Source organism: Amblyraja radiata, chromosome 13 (genome assembly GCF_010909765.2).
Source record: "Amblyraja radiata isolate CabotCenter1 chromosome 13, sAmbRad1.1.pri, whole genome shotgun sequence".
Classification (NCBI taxonomy): Eukaryota; Metazoa; Chordata; class Chondrichthyes; order Rajiformes; family Rajidae; genus Amblyraja; species Amblyraja radiata.
Window position 1 is genome coordinate 35,871,679 of NC_045968.1, and position 17,278 is coordinate 35,888,956.

The window sequence follows — 17,278 nt, forward strand, 5'->3', positions numbered from 1 at the left end:
CCAGCGTGTACAAGCCGAGTCTATCCAGTCTTTCTTCATATGAAAGTCCTGCCATCCCAGGAATCAGTCTGGTGAACCTTCTCTGTACTCCCTCTATGGCAAGAATGTCTTTCCTCAGATTAGGAGACCAAAACTGTACGCAATACTCCAGGTGTGGTCTCACCAAGACCCTGTACAACTGCAGTAGAACCTCCCTGCTCTTATACTCAAATCCTTTTGCTATGAATGCTAGCATACCATTTGCTTTCTTCACTGCCTGCTGCACCTGCATTTCTACTTTCAATGACTGGTGTACCATGACACCCAGGTCTCGTTGCATCTCCCCTTTTCCTAATCGGCCACCATTCAGATAATAGTCTACTTTCCTGTTTTTGCCACCAAAGTGGATAACCTCACATTTATCCACATTATACTGCATCTGCCATGCATTTGCCCACTCACCCAACCTATCCAAGTCACCTTGCAGCCTCCTAGCATCCTCCTCACAGCTAACACTGCCCCCCAGCTTTGTGTCATCCGCAAACTTGGAGATGTTGCATTCAATTCCCTCATCCAGATCATTAATATATATTGTAAATAACTGGGGTCCCAGCACTGAGCCTTGCGGTACCCCACTAGTCACTGCCTGCCATTCTGAAAAGGACCCGTTTACTCCTACTCTTTGCTTCCTGTCTGCCAGCCAGTTCTCTATCCACATCAATACTGAACCCCCAATACCATGTGCTTTAAGTTTGTATACTAATTATAACTCTTATGTGGGACCTTGTCGAAAGCCTTCTGAAAGTCCAGATATAACACATCCACTGGTTCTCCCTTATCCACTCTACTAGTTACATCCTCAAAAATTCTATAAGATTCGTCAGACATGATTTACCTTTCATAAATCCATGCTGACTTTGTCCAATGAATTCACCACTTTCCAAATGTGCTGCTATCCCATCTTTAATAACTGACTCCAGAATTTTCCCCACCACCGATGTTAGACTAACTGGTCTGTAATTCCCCGTTTTCTCTCTCCCTCCCTTTTTAAAAAGTGGGGTTACATTAGCTACCCTCCAGTCCTCAGGAACTACTCCAGAATCTAAAGAGTTTTGAAAAATTATCACTAATGCATCCACTATTTCTGCGGCTACTTCCTTAAGTACTCTGGGATGCAACTTATCTGGCCCTGGGGATTTATCGGCCTTTAATCCATTCAATTTACCTAACACCACTTCCCGTCTAACCTGGATTTCACTCAGTTCCTCCTTCTCATTTAACCCCCGGTCCCTTGCTATTTCCGGCAGATTATTTATGTCTTCCTTAGTGAAGACAGAACCAAAGTAGTTATTCAATTGGTCTGCCATGTCCTTGTTCCCCATGATCAATTTGCCTGTTGCTGACTGCAAGGGACCTACATTTGTTTCAACTAATCTTTTCCTCTTCACATATCTATAAAAACTTTTGCAGTCAGTTTTTATGTTCCCTGCCAGTTTTCTTTCATAATCTATTTCCCCTTTCCTAATTAAGCCTTTTGTCCTCCTCTGCTGGACTCTGAATTTCTCCCAGTCCTCTGGTAAGCTGCTTGTTCTGGTTAATTTGTACGCTTCATCTTTTGTTTCGATACTATCCCTGATTTCCCTTGTTATCCACGGATGCACTACCTTCCCTGATTTATTCTTTTGCCAAACTGGGATGATTTCATAAGGTAAAGGTATAGGGGCAGAAATAGGCATTACGGACCATCAATTCTACTTGCCATTCAATCATCGCTGACCTATCTTTCCCTCTCGACCCCATTCTCCTGCCTCCTCCTCCTAAATAGACAGATTCTTGATTAGTATGTGTGTCAGAGGTTATGGGGAGACGGCAGGCGAATGGGGTTAGTAGACAGAGAATAGATCAGCCATGATTGAATGGCGGAGTAGACTTGATGGGCCGAATGGCCTAATTCCACTCCTATTTCTTCTGACCTTCTGACGTCCCCTTAACCCCTGGCACCCATGCTAATCAAGATTCTGTCAATCTCTGCATTAAAAATATCCATTGACTTGGCCTCCACAATGAATTCCACAGATTCACCACCCTCTGATCAAAGAAATTCTTACCCATTCCCTTTTATTCTGAGGCTGGCCCCTCTGGTCTGAGACATCCCACTATGTTGGAATAAAAAAAATTAGATAAAAGAATAGTGTGATAAAGTTGCTAATTTGTGATGCTTTGACAGATGATGAACATGTCTATGGAATTAAAGCCTACCGTTTAATAATGGTGTTGGAAAAGATCATGATATCCTTAGTCGGCCTGTAATGGAAAAATACTTGGAAAGTATTTTTTGGAAAAATTAAATAATGTTCATCTTGGGTTCCGAAAGGAGATTCTTCCTTGACTACCTCAAAGAGAAATGGAAAGGTTTATTCCTCCTTCTCCCCACTCCCGTTGGGCAGAAGGTACAGAAGCTTGAAAGCGTGCACTATCAGACTCAGGAACAGCTACATCCCCTCTGTTATCAGGCTTCTGAATAGTCCTTCGATAAATGAGGGTACGGTCCAATTAATCTCTACCCCATTGCGGACATTGGACTTTGTCTGTGGAAGTGGTGCATTACAATGCTGAGAACTATATTCAGCACTTTGTATCTTCCCCTTTGCTCTACCTATTGTACTCGAGTTTGACTTGATAGTTTTTAGATAAAATATTATTATATAATCTTGAAAGAGCTAATAGTCACATCTAATATAGTTTACAAAATGGAGTCATTCTTCTACAAAAGCATGGTCTAGTAGAACAAAAGAATGGCTCGATGCCAAGTCTGAATGACTTTGCAAATTATATGGAACACAATATGGAGGACAGGTTGTCTTTTTAATAAAGACATTAAGATGGAAACCTGCGTAATAACATGTGCTTCTCTCAAGGCCATAAAGAAGCCAAGATAGAAAAAATAGCTGACGCTCCAGAGATAAGTAATAACTTGTTATTGGATGAGCTTAATTTGGACCCAGCTTTTCCTATATTCTGAAAGGCTACAGAATCTTTCAGTCATGCCATATTCAGACTTGGTAGGAGTGTTTTACTGATAAGAAAAATGTATAATTGCGCTAACTTTCCTTTGTTCTGTGAGTGGAGCCCGAGAAGCACTGAGCAACGTGTGTGCTCTTTGTAGATCTCGCCACTCCCGTCTGACGAATCGATTAAAGATTGGCCTTGTTTACCTTTAACAATTTTGTTGCTGTCTGCTTATTAGACCAACGAACTTTGACAATCTGATCTGTTATGCGAGCATGCAAAACTAAGCTTTTCACTGTACTCATTGTACAGTGTACATTGTAATATGACAATAATAAATCTAAAACGAAACCTTCCTGATTAGGGCGGCGCAGTGGTAGTGTTGCTGCCTCACAGCACCAGAGACCTGGGTTCAATCCTGACCTTGGGTGCTGTCTATGGGGAGTATGTACGTTCTCCCTGTGACTGCGTGGATTTTCTTCGGGTGTTCCAGCTTTTTCCCACATCCCAAAGATATGCAGGTTAGTAAGTTAATTGGTCTAGGTAAATTGTCCCTAGTCTGTGGGACATAGAACTAGTGTAGCGTAGACTCAGTGGACTGAATGGCCTGTTTCGTTGCTGTATCTCTAAACTAAAATTGGGTTTAGTTTATCATCATGCGTACTGAGGTACAGTGAAAAGCTATTGTTGCATGTTAACCAGTCAGAATGATTACAATACATGATTACAATCGAGCTGTCCACAGTGTACAGATACGTGATAAAAAGGAATAATTTTTAGTACAAGATAAATTCTAGTAAAGTCCGATCAAACATAGTCCAAGGGTCTCCAATGAGGTAGATAGTAGTTCAGGACTGCTCTCTAGTTCTCTAGTTGTTGGTGGGATGGTTCAGTTGCCTGTTAACAGCCAGGAAGAAACTGTCCCTGAATCTGGAGGTGTGCCTTTTCACACTTCTGAACCTCTTACCTGTTGGGAGAGGGAAGACGAGGGAGTGGTCGGGGTGAGACTGCTCCTTGATTATGCTGGTGGCTTTGCCGAGGTAGCATGAGGAGTATATTGAGACAATGAAAGGAAGGTTGGTTTGTGTGATGGTCTGGGATGCATCCACAATTCTCTGCAAATTATTGCGGTCTTGGATGGAGTTGTTCCCAAACCATGCTGTGATGCATCCCCATAAAATTCTTCTACGGCGCATCTGTAGAATTTGGTGAGAGTTGTTGGGGACAGGCTGAGCTTCCTAAACCTTCTAAGGAGGTAGGGAAGTAAAGGTGATATATTAGATCTTTGGATTTTCAAAAGGTGATTGATATTGGACAGTCTATGGGCATCTGATGGTCAGGGCATGTGGAGAAGCAGCGATTTTGTCTGGGCTGTAATTTGATGTTTTATCTTTATCCTTTCAGAGAAATACAACTTCCTTGGAATCAGTATCGTGGGGCAGAGCAACGAGAGGGGTGACGGAGGGATCTACATCGGGTCAATCATGAAGGGAGGGGCTGTGGCTGCAGACGGCAGAATCGAACCCGGGGACATGTTGCTCCAGGTGAGCCCATGCAGCACACTCCCTCGCAGCTGAACCTGGGTCTGTGAGGCAGCGGCTCTACCGGCTGCACCACCGTACTGCCCATGTACCCTCAATGTGATGTTATACCGGTCATAGCCACAGCCTTTTTCCCTGCATTAGACTTTAGAGATACAGCCGGAAAACAGGCCCTTCGGCCCACCAAGTCCATGCTGACCAACGATCAGCCTGCATACTAACACCATCTGACACACTAGGGACAATTTTGCAATTTTTACCTAAGCCAATTAACCTGCAATTTGTCCTTGGAGTGTGGGAGAAAACCGGAGCAAACCCACATGGTCACAGGGAGAACGTGCAAACTATGTACATGCAACACCCGTAGTCTGGATTTGAATCTGGGTGTCTGGTGCTGTAAGGCAGCAACTCTACCGCTGTGCCACCATGCTGCCCACTGCTGTATCTCTAAACTAAACGAAAAGTTGCTGAAGGGTCCCGACCCGAAACGTTGTCCATCCTTTTTCCCCCCCACAGATGCTGCCTGACCTGCTGAGTTACTCCAGCATTTGGTGTCTTTCTTCGGTATATACCAGCATCTGCAGTTCCTTTCTACACAAAACCAGACAGGATTTGGTGGGGATACGTAGGAATGGCTTTGATAAAATTACGGCTTGTGCCTATTCTCTCTAATGATGAATAATTGTGGTCTTTTCCTGTCTCCCCAGGTTAACGACATAAACTTTGAGAACATGAGCAATGATGACGCTGTCCGGGTCCTGAGGGAAATTGTGCACAAGCCTGGGTAAGAGTGATGCCCCTCAAGGTGCTTCCGCAGACCCAGCCATGTTTTCTGACACATACAGTGGGCGGCACATTTGCCCCTGAGTGGGGAGGTCAGAGGTTTGAGTCCTGCATAATCCAGGCTGATGTGGGGAGCCCGAATGTTCTGATGACAGCAAACTAAACTAAAGGATCATGTAATACACAGAAGCACATGAACATTCTCCTTGATTTAACCTTTGAGCTTTATATTTATTCAAAAGGACAGAAAGTGCTCGAGTAACTCAGCGGGTCAGGCAGCATCTCCGGAGAAAAGGGACATGTGACGTTTCGGGTCGGGACACTTCTTCAGACTCCTTTTCACTTCTCTTGTCACTTACTCCACCGTCTGCAAATCACTTCCCCACTTGTATCCACCCATCACTCGCCCGGCTTTGTCCAGCCCCCACCTCTCTTCCAGCTTTCTCCCCTCCACTACAATCATTATGAAGGGTTCAGACTCAAAACCTCACCTATCCACATTCTCCTGCGATGCTGCCTGACCCCGAGTTACCCCAGCACTTTGTGTCTTTTTGTGTATTAATCAGCATCTGCAGTTCCATATTTCTACTAGCTGATACTTACTCCACAGTCAACATTGAACAAAGTATTATCTGACCATTCCTGATTTAGGGAGCTTTCTGTTCTCAAATTGGCTGACCCAGTTCAATGTTACAACATGCACTCTTATAGAATGGAAATGGGCCCTTCGGCCCAACGCCCATGACAACCTTTCATGCCTCATCTTAACAAGTCCCAAATGCCTGCATTTGGCCAATATCCCTCTAAATCTTTCCAAGATCCAAGTATCTGTCAGCGTGTCTTTTAAATTATGTTATAGTGTCTGTCTGCCTCCCCTAGAAACTCATTCCACTACCCTGTGAGTGAAAATGTTTCCCCTTGGGTTCCTATCAACTCTTTCCCCTCTCACCTTAAACCTATGTCCTCTGGTTCGTGATTTCCCTACTCCGGGTAATAGGCTACGCATTTTTCAATATGATTTTATACACCTCTATAAGATCACCCCCCCCCCCCCCCCCCCCCCCCCTGCCTCCTTGTGTACCCCAAGGAATAAAGTCCTAGCCTACCCAACCTCTCCCCATAGCTCAGGGCCTGGAGTCCTGGCAACATCTTCGTAAAGTTTTCTCAGGGTACTCAATGGGTTGTAAAACACTTTGAGATGTTCGACAGTTCTAAAAGGTGCTATAAAAAGGACATTCTTCCAATTCTTGGTGCAGTCATTCAGGAAACAGCGAGGGATTTGCTGGGCGTAAGCCAGGAACTGCTCTGTAACATTTATGTTGTTCATTTGTTTTTTTTAATGCACACCTACAATCAACTTTCAGAGAGGCAGTGCAAGAAGGGGCAGATGCGGGCAGTCAGTGGTGGTGGGAGGGGGGGGGGGGGGGGCAGAGAGGGAGATTTCCCTGTAGGTTTATTCCTGGGCCTGGCCAAGGGTGATCATTCATGGGTCCAGGCAGCGGGCAGGCAAGGGTTGTGCCCAAGTCGACTGCCTGTCCCTCGTCCAGGCTTGCGTCTATGCTCGCTCTCCAGGGACTGATTGTCGTTTGCAAACTGCTGGGCAGTTTTGTTCTTTCCAGTACTCTGTAACTGCATTGAATAAAATCCCTTTGTCAAGGGAAAAGAAAAGAGGCAGATGTTGAGATAATTTTGCATTATTTATCAGTGTTGCTGCTGGAGTTTCGAATAATGTTTTCATTCCATGCGCTTGGAGTGTTGCCGATCTGAGTCCCCTTCTGTTCTTTCTTCAGGCCCATCATGCTGACCGTTGCCAAATGTTGGGACCCAACCCCTCGTGCCTGCTTCACCCTCCCCAGAAGTAAGTCGTCACAGTAACCTCCCTATTGAAGGAGAAAAATAACATAAGAAGAAAACAAAGTTCATAAGTTTTCCTTTCCGCTGAGTGCTCTGGATCCCTCCCACATCTCAAACTTGTGTGGATTTGCAGGCTAATTGACCCTCTGTAAATTGCCCTTAGTGTGTAGGTAGTGGATGAGAAAGTGGGATAACATAGAACTGGTGTGTGAAAGGGTGATCGATGGTCGGCGTGGGCTCACAGTGCCGGAATTGATCCTGACCTCGGGTGCTGTCTGTGTGGAGTTTGCACATTCTCCATGGTTTGGGAACAGCTCCATCCAAGACGGCAAGAAATTAGAGAATTGTGGACTCAGGCCAAACCATCACTCAAACCAACCTTCCTTCCATTGACTCCATCTACTCGAACTAGTGTGTGAACAGGTGATCAATGGTCAGTGTGAATTCGGTGGGCCAAAGGGCTCTATCTCTAAACTAAACTAAATTGGTTATGTAAACTTAGTGGTGGGTATATTGAGCTGCCAGAGAAGGTGGTTGAGGCAGATACTATAAAAACATTTAAGTTTTGTTGGACAGGTACATGGACAGTAAAGGTTTAGAGGGATATGGTCCAAACGCAGGCAAATAAGACTAGCTTAGAAGGGACATCTTGATCAGCACAGATGAGTTGGGCCAAAGGACCTGTTTCCATGCTACATAACTCTGAGTCTACTATTCTGTAATTATACTCTCCATCCATCGGGTGGAGGTGCAGCAGGAAGGTGACACAGGGTTTCCTTGATTGTGGATGCAGAAATTCATATAGGAAGCTGCAATCTGCTAGAATGTAGAGACCACTTGGTGCTTGGACTTTTTATTCCCTGCTCCGTTCTCTTGACTTGCTATATTTGAAATGTCCCGTTAGCAATGGGAAAGCATAAAACTAGTTATCGAATGCAAATCTAAAATAAAAACCAAAAATGTTGGAATCCTCAGCAGGTCAGGTTGCATCCGTAGAGAAACAATCAAGTTAAAGTTTAGCCCTGTATGTCTCTTTTGCCCACTAAGATTCCAGCCTGTATGATCCCACAAAGTTTTTGTGGGTTTTTGTCCCTCGTCCTCTTGGTTATTTTAGCTGTCTACCATCTTCATTCTCGTGAGGGTCTTTCCTGCACAGTCTGTTAATTCTTGTTAATAGCAGAATTATACGTTGTAACATCAACATTCAGGTAAATCTGGTTTATAAGTAGAATTTAATGTTAAAGTTTGGATGAGGGTAATGCATCACGTACACACGCATATCCATGCATGCACACAAGTCCAGGCACACACATGCACAGGCATCGACGAGTTAGGCTGAAGGGCCTGTTCATTGCTGTATGACACCATGTACAAAAATACACACACACATGTGTAGACACACAAGTGCACATACAAATATAAATACACATTCACACACACACACTGGCATACACACAATTACACAAGCATATATGCAAATATACGCATAGGTACACACACACACACACACACACACACACACACACACACACACACACACACAGCATACACACAAATATACACAGTCATACAAACAAATATATACACACAGGCACACACCCAAATGCACCCACATATTCATGGAATGACTGCAAATGCTGGAATCTTGAGTAAAGCACAAAGTGCTGGAGTATCGCAGTCAGTCAGGCAGAATCTGAGGAGGGAATGGATAGGTGACGTTTCGGGTCAGGATCCATTTTCAAAGTGAGTGTGAAGAAAGATCCCGACCCGAAACGTCGTCCGTCCATTCCATCCACAGATCCTGCCTGTCCCACTGAGTTCCTCTAGCACTTTGTGTTTCACCCACATCTGCAAGGACGTACACACAACAAAAACACAAGTTAAAAATTAACTCCGAACTGTTTAAAAACCCAGTTGTAGTGAAGGACCCAGGGGTTGAACTCGTGTCTCCTTGTTTCCCTCAGGCGAGCCCATCCGGCCCATCGACCCGGCAGCCTGGGTTTCCCACACGGCGGCCATGACGGGAGCCTATCAGCCTTATGGTATGAGCCCCTCCATGAGCACCATTACTTCCACCAGCTCCTCCATCACCAGCTCCATCCCAGAAACCGAACGTAAGTTCCACCTGTACCCACCATCTACTATGGCTGACCTAACACAGCATGGCCTTCCTGTCACTCCACCGCTCTATCTCACCTCTTTATTCTTTTGTGTGTGTGTGTGTACCCTTGTGTGCCCAGAAGATTGGGCTGCATTTCACACCAGAGGTATATGAAAGATTCAAAAGGACATAAAGAGCTGTAGTATCTCTGCGGGTCAAGCAGCATCTCTGGAGAACGTGGATAGGTGATGTTTCGGGTCGGGATCTATCTTCAGAGAAGAAAGCTGGAAGAGATGAGAGGCAGGACAAAGACTGGCAGGTTTAAGGTGGATGGACACAAAATGCTGGAGTAACTCAACAGGTCAGGCAGCATCTCTGGAGAAAAGGAATAGGTGATGTTTTGGGTCGGAACCCTTCTTCAGCCAGGTCGTAAGTGGACACAGGCGAGGTGGGGTTTTGATAGACAGATGGTTGGAGCAAAAGCCAGAGATAAGAATGAGAGGTGTGAGACAGGTTGGAGAAAAAGGGAGAGGCAAAACAGAAGGGGGGAGGGGGAGGGAGTAATGGGTGGGAGTCCAGATGGAGCTTAGGGGAAGAAAGGGCGGGTGAATGAGGGAAATAAAGGGGGGGGGGGGGTTAGTTAGAGGTTAACCAAGATTCTATTTTGTAATATCTACCCATTCAGTTTATAGATCGAGTGAATCCAAGTCTTTTACCCAGAATGGGGGAATCACGAATCAGAGGATTTTTATCTTACTCTAAATTATATTCCCTTTATCCTGTATCTGTACAGCTTGATTGTAATCATGTATCATGGTTGGTGGGCAACAAGAAAGCTTTTCACTGTACCTCGGTACATGTGACATTAATAAAGTAAACTAAATGTTGCTAGGAATTGGGGATCTGAGCCATGGAGAGAGATTGGGCTCACTAGAACTGTATTCCTTGTAGCACAGGAAACTGAGGGATGATCTTATAGAGGAGTAAAAAAATCACGAGGGGAATAGATTGGGTAGTTTCACCATCTTTTACCCAGAATGGGAGAATCATAAACCAGAGGACATAGGTTTAAGGTAAAAGGTGAAAGATTTAATAGGAACCTGAGTGACAAGTTTTTCATACAGAGGGTGGTGGGTATATGCTGTCAGAGGAAGTAGTTAAGGCAGGTAATATAACATTTAAAAGTCAGGGACAGGTACATTGAAAGGATTAGAGGGATATGCGCCAAATGCAGGCATGCCAGACTAGTGTAGATGGGGCATGGACAAGTTGGGCAGAAAGGCCTGTTTCCATACTGTAATACTGAGTCTAATTCATATCTTGGAGCTACAACTGGCACAATGCAAGATGGTCTAAGCAGTTAGTCTGCATAGCCTCAGGAAGGGTGGAGCCCATAATGGCCCCTGATGGATGGCTGTTCTCCCTGCTGCTGACCATTTAAATGTGAATTGATTAGCTTTCTTTTTCCTTCGCCAGGGTTCGACGATTTTCATTTATCAATCCACAGTGACATCGTCAACATCGTTAAAGCCATGGCTTCCCCGGAGTCCGGCCTGGAAGTACGCGACCGAATGTGGCTTAAAATCACCATCCCAAACGCTTTCATTGGTACGTGCAACCCTGCCAGCCAGCAATTTTATTTTAGATTTTAAGAGATGCTGCACGGAAACAGACCCTTCTGCCCACCGAGTCCGATCGAACCAGGGATCACCCCGTACACTAGCACTATCCTGCACACTAGTGACGATTTACAATTTTTACCAAAGCCAATTGACCTACAAACCAAGTAACTTCTGCATTCCTCTCGCCCACCCTAGTGGGCCTACCAGTTCCACTGTTCGCTTCCTTGTATCCCTGCCATCAGCACATCTGGCAGTGGGGCAGAATTGTAGGTGGTTGATTGCTTTGTCGGCACGGTGGCGCAGCGGTAGAGATGCTGCCTTGCAGCTTCAGGGACCCAGATTCGATCCAGACATTTGGTGCTGTTAGTACGGAGTCTGCACATTCCCCCTGTGTCTGTGTGGGTTTTCTCTGGGTGCTCTAGTTTCCTCCCACACTCCAAAGAGGTGCTGGTTTGTAGTTTAATTGGCTTCTGTAAATTGTCTCTAGTGTTTGGGATAGTGCTAGTGTATGGGGTGATCGCTGGTCGGCGTGGACTCGGTGGGCCTGTTTCCGCGTTGTATCTCTAAAGTCTAGAGTGATGGGGAAAGGGAAGTGAAATTAATGGATAGATTCTGTCACACAGTCTTCATCAAGCGATGGTCTGAACGTCTGTGATCCACTTGCTTCTCCACAGGTTCCGATGTCGTCGACTGGCTTTACAATCACGTGGAAGGATTCCCGGACCGGCGGGAAGCTCGAAAATACGCCAGCAATCTCCTTAAAGCCGGCTACATCCGACACACTGTGAACAAGATCACCTTCTCGGAGCAGTGCTACTACATCTTCGGGGACCTCTGTGGCAGTGAGTCGCTCGCTCGGTCCCAGCTGTGTGATGGGCATAGAACATAAATAATAGAACAGTACCATCATAAGTCATAGGAGCAGAATTAGGCCATTCAGCCCATCGAGCCTACTCTGCTATTCTATCACGGCTGATCTATCATTCCCTCTCAATCCCATTCTCCTGCTTTCTCCCATAACTCTTGACACCCTTGTCACTGTGAGATAACCACACTTAATCATCTAACGTTTCTGTCACCATGAGGCTTTTATTTGATTTATAACACAGAACACGGAACAGTGCACGAACAGGCCCTTCGGCCCACAATGTCTGTGCCGAACATGATGACCAATTTTTCTCTGCCTGCACATAATCCATATCCCTCCATTCCCTGCATATCAATATGCCTATCCAAAAGCCGACTAAACACCACTATTGTATCTGCCTCCACCACCACCACCCCAGGCAGCACGTTCCAGGCACCCACAGCGCTCTGTGGGGAATAAAATAGTTGCCCCGCACATCTCCTTTAAACTTTGCCTCTCTCAGTTAAAGCTATGCCATCTAGTGTTGGGACATTTCCACCTTGGGGACAAGATTCTGACTGCCTACCCTATCTGCCTCTCATAATTTTATATACTTTAATTAGGTCTCCCCTCAACCTCCGATAACAATCCAAGTCTGTCCAACCACTCGCTGTAACTAACACCTCGAATCCAGGCAACATTCTGGTAAGCCCTCGCTGCACTCTTTCTAAAGCCTCCACAGCCTTCCTGTAATGGGGTGATCAGAACTGCACGCAGCTTAGTGTGGAGATACAGTGCTGAAACATGCCATTCGGCCCACCGAGACTGCACCAACCAGCGCCACTAACATGATCCTACACACTGAGGACAATTTTGCAATATTTTTTACCGAAGCCAATTAACCTCCAAGCCTGGACGTGTTTGGGATGTGGGAGAAAACCCGGCGAAAACCTACGCGGTCACAGGGAAAACTCCGTACACACAGCATCCGTAGTCAGGATTTAACCCGGGTCATTGGTGCTGGAAGACAGCAACTCTACTGCTGCGCCACCGTGCTGCCTCATGACAATTTATCCTTCATCTGTAAACTGTGGGCAGCTTGATTGTAATCATGTAGTCTTTTCTTTGACTGGATAGTAGGTAAATAAATGCTTTTCAGTGTACCTCGGTACACATGACAATAATAATCTAAATTAGTTTGATGCTGACTGCGGGTGCTATCAGTATGGAGTTTGCACGTTCTCCCTGTGACCGCGTGGGGTTTTTTCCGGGTGGTCCGGTTTCCACCCACACTCCAAAGACATGAAGGCTTGTAGGTTAATTGGCTTTTGTAAAATTGTAAATTGTCCCTTGTGTGTAGGATAGTGCTCGTGTACAGGGTGATCGCTGATCAGTGTGGACTCGGTGGGATAAAGAGCCTGTTTCCACGCTGCATCTCTAAAGTCTAATCTAAACTAAACCGCAGTGCACGTGACAATAACAAACTGAAGAGTTAACGGCTGCCCTGCCTCTTGCTCCCACAGATATGGCCAGCCTAACCTTACACGACCATGACGGATCGAGCGGCACATCGGATCAAGACACGCTAGCCCCCTTGCCCCACCCTGGAGCAGCGCCCTGGCCCCTTGCCTTCCCCTACCAGTACCCGACTCAGCACCCCTACAACCCCCAGCCGCCGGGCTACCACGACGTCGCCGGCTTCCCCTACGGAGGAGGCAGCGCCGGCAGCCAGCCCAGTGAAGGTGAGTGGACTGTGGGGACCGTCAGCCTGAGGTGTGGCACCCTCCCTCCCCACACCCTCTCACCCCCCCACCCCGTACCCTCTCACCCCCCCCCCCCCCACCCCGCACCCTGGACTAGATCTTCCACTAAACGTTATTCCCTTTATTCTGTATCTGTACACTGTAGACGGCTCATTTGTAAGTAATCATGCGTAGGTTTACAGGATTAATTCCCGGGATGGCGGGACTGTCATATGCTGAGAGAATGGAGCGGCTCGGCTTGTACACTCTGGAGTTTAGTAGAATGAGAGAGGATCTTATTGAAACATATAAGATTATTAAGGATTTGGACACGCTAGAGGCAGGAAACATGTTCCCGATGTTGGGAGAGTCCAGAACCAGTTTAAGAATAAGGGGTAAGCCATTTGGAACGGTGACGAGGAAACACTTTTTCTCACAGAGTTGTGAGTTTGTGGAATTCTCGGCCTCAGAGGGCAGTGGAGGCCGTTTCTCTGGATACTTTCAAGTGAGAGCTAGATAGAGCTCTCAAAGATAGCGCTAAGATATTAGGGGATATGGGGAGAAGGCAGGAATGGGGTACTGATTGGGGATGATCAGCCATGATCACATTGAATGACGGTGCTGGCTCGAAGGACCAAATGACTTACTCCTGCACCTATTGTCTATTGTCGTCTTTCCGCTGACTGGTTAGCACATAACAAAAGCTTCTTTCACTGTACCCGAGTAGACGTGACAATAAACTAAACAAAACCTCTCTGGAAAACATGGATAGGTGACGTTTTAGGTCGGGACCCTTCATCAGACACTTCCTTTCCTCGGGAAGGGTTCCGTCCCACGTCGCTGCTCCTTGTTTCTTTTTCTTCTTTATTTGCTCTCAACTTTAGTTTGGAAATACAGCATGGAAACAAGTCATTCAGCCCACCGAATCCACACCTGCTCACACCAGCTCTCTGTTATCCCACTTTCTCATTCACTTCCTACATACAAGGGGCAATTTATAGAGACCAATTAACCTACAAACCCACAGGCTGGAGCCACCGGAAGAAATCCACACGGTTGCAGGGAGAATGTGCTAACTCTGCACACGGACAGCACCCAAGGTCAGGATCGAAGCTGTGAGGCAGCAGCTCAATGGCGCAGAGATAGAGATCCTGACTACGGATGCTGTCTCTGGAGTTTGTACGTTCTCCATACAACTGTGTGGGTTTCCTCTGGGTACTCCAGTTTACACCTACATTCCAAAGACGTGCAGGTTGGTAGGTTAATTGGCCTCTGTAAATTGTTCCTAGTGTGCAGGATAGAACTAGTGTACTAAGTGATTGCTGGTTGGTACGGACTTGGTAGGCCGAAGGGCCTGTTTCCATATTGTATCTATAAACTAAACTAAATTAAATGCTACCAACACTAGTTCTATCCAACACACCGGGGACAATTTTCATAAGCCAATTAACCTACAAACCTGCACATTATCAGCTGAACCACTGTGCCGTCCCTGTTGTAAAATCCCTTCTATCTTTCTCTGCCCACAGGGAGTCGAAGCAGTGGATCGAACCGGAGCGGGAGCGAGAGGCGAGGGGGGAAGGAGAAGGAGCCAAAACCCGGCGATCCAAAATCTGGGGGCAGTGGCAGTGAGTCGGAACACACCACGCGGAGTGCTGTGCGGCGGGAGCGGGCGGGAAGCGAGCGCTCAGCTCCCGCCAGCGAACACAGTCACCACAGTAACCTGAGCCATCGGAGCCACCACTCACTGGCAGCCAGCATCCGCAGCCACCACACCCACCAGTCCTACGGCCCGCCTGGGTTGCCCCCTCTCTACGCACCTCCCCTCGTCATGATGCCCCCACAGTCCGCCGCCACCCCACCCCCTGGGGCACCTCCGCTCCGCGATCTGTCAGCGGTGCCTCCAGAGCTCACAGCCAGCAGACAATCGTTCAGAATGGCCATGGGAAACCCCAGTGAGTTCTTTGTGGATGTTATGTGACTCGTTCCCCTTCACCCTCCGCAAAAGAAAATGCACCCCTTCCACCGCCACCCGTGCAACTGAACAGCAGAGCGACTAAAGAAAACGGCAGACCTGCTTGCGACAGAGTGGCACGTTTCTGGGGTGTGAACAGGATTTTTTATATTTATTCAGCACTAATCTCGCAAGATTTATCAACGTAAACACCCCCCATTTTGCTTCCCTCCCCATCCTCCCCTGCAATCTGTGTTTTTCCCCACCCCCTCACAAGAATGGACTGCATTTGTACTTGGACAGTGTCCTGTCTCTCTGCCTCTTTTAACACCTTTCTCATTGTAAGGTTTTGTTTTTAAAGCAAAAAATCTTTATTCTGCTTCTATGGAGAGCTTGTTGTAATATCAACGGTCAAACTTTAATCACTTCCAATCTTGTTTTCTGTTGAACTAATTTCTTAAGCTCTTATGTGTTTCTTTCCTTGTCACACAGCGACAGATAGTGGGGTTCTTGTCCTCCTCCAACTGGTAATATTGTTAGTGCATTGAGGGGAGAAGTCACCAGCTGGATTGGGTTGGCCCTCTTGTGCTTGGCATCATTTCTTTTTAAATCGTCTGGTCACCAGAACAGTAGGATACAGAGGACAGACCCAGACTGCAAGGAAAAGCATGGAAGAGTTGCTTAATTTTTCTTATGTTAAAACTCGGTCATTAAGTGTACGATTATGAATTGCATCTTAAAACTCTTCAAGGAAACACCGCAAGCCTTATATTTCACGAAGGAACAAACAAAAAAATAACTGTCCAACAATTCAATCATGTTGTAATGCTTCTGATGTGTGTTTTTTTTTCGTGTAACTCTTCCTTTCATGAGTAGCATTTCATGCTTTAAGTTTGTGGGAAATGAAGTAAAAACATCTCGGATCAAAGCACGACGTTGGCACTCCATCCCCGTCTTCCCTCTCCCCGCCCTCCGCATCTGTCACAATACCTTTCCCATCGGGAACTGAAATAATAAAAAAAGGTACCTAACGATCAATGAAACCTCACTACAGTCAGAGCAGCAAGTCGAAAGATCGTCGAAGATCAGATCCCTCAGGAACATCCCAACGGAGTCTCGGTGTGGAGAACCTCGACTCCATCAGGCAACAAAGGGCAGCTGCACTAATATCTCACAACCTCTCCGCTCACTCACTGAATCTGAAGTTGAATAAGAGAAATATATAACTTGGAGATGACATGTGACCCTGGATGACGGTTTTGTAGCTGAAAGTTGCATTGTATACTTTAATAAAATGGTTCTAGATGATTTCTTCACATCAACTAATTTCATCACTGGTGGAAGTGAGGTGCAATTTGTTATCCATTTTCACGACTGATAGATCATTCAGTGAGGTCTCAGCCACTGTGGTGTTTGAAGAGAGCAAACTTGAAGGAACGCAGAGATCTTGGGGCTGGACCACGTTACAGGGATGAGTTCCTGCAAGGTTGCTGAAAAGGTGACAATTGTTGCCTCAACTGCTCTGGTTGCCGAATCTTAGGTTCAGCTTTATTAATGTCATGTGAACTGAGGTGCAGTAAAAAGCATTGTTTTGCATGCTATCCAAACAAATCAAATAATACTACACCTTAATACAATCAAGTCAAACTCAAGTAGAATAGGTAAAGGAGAAGATACAGAGTGCAGAATATAGTTCTCAGCATTGTAGTGCATCAGTTCTAGAGACAAAGTCAAATGTCTGCAATGGGGTTGAGATAAGTCGGACAGTACCCTAGCTTATGGAAGGGGTGTTCAGAAGCCTGAAATGAGGGGAAGAAGCTGTTCCCGAGTCTGGTGGTGTGCACTT

General features: G+C 46.1%; 1 protein-coding gene across 2 annotated transcripts in view; it reads left to right on the forward strand.

Annotated features, from left to right (window-relative positions):
- Window positions 1-16,754, forward strand: part of dvl3 (dishevelled segment polarity protein 3) — an 86,481-nt gene extending 69,727 nt beyond the window's left edge. For both annotated transcript variants that reach the window (XM_033031762.1, XM_033031763.1), the window contains 8 exons: window positions 4,393-4,532; window positions 5,237-5,313; window positions 7,103-7,170; window positions 9,131-9,280; window positions 10,744-10,875; window positions 11,564-11,731; window positions 13,260-13,478; window positions 15,008-16,754. In XM_033031762.1, coding sequence (XP_032887653.1) covers window positions 4,393-4,532; window positions 5,237-5,313; window positions 7,103-7,170; window positions 9,131-9,280; window positions 10,744-10,875; window positions 11,564-11,731; window positions 13,260-13,478; window positions 15,008-15,459 — 1,406 coding nt within the window. In that variant the 3' untranslated portion in view covers window positions 15,460-16,754. The remainder of the gene's footprint in view (window positions 1-4,392; window positions 4,533-5,236; window positions 5,314-7,102; window positions 7,171-9,130; window positions 9,281-10,743; window positions 10,876-11,563; window positions 11,732-13,259; window positions 13,479-15,007) is intronic.
- The last annotated feature ends 524 nt before the right edge of the window (window positions 16,755-17,278 follow it).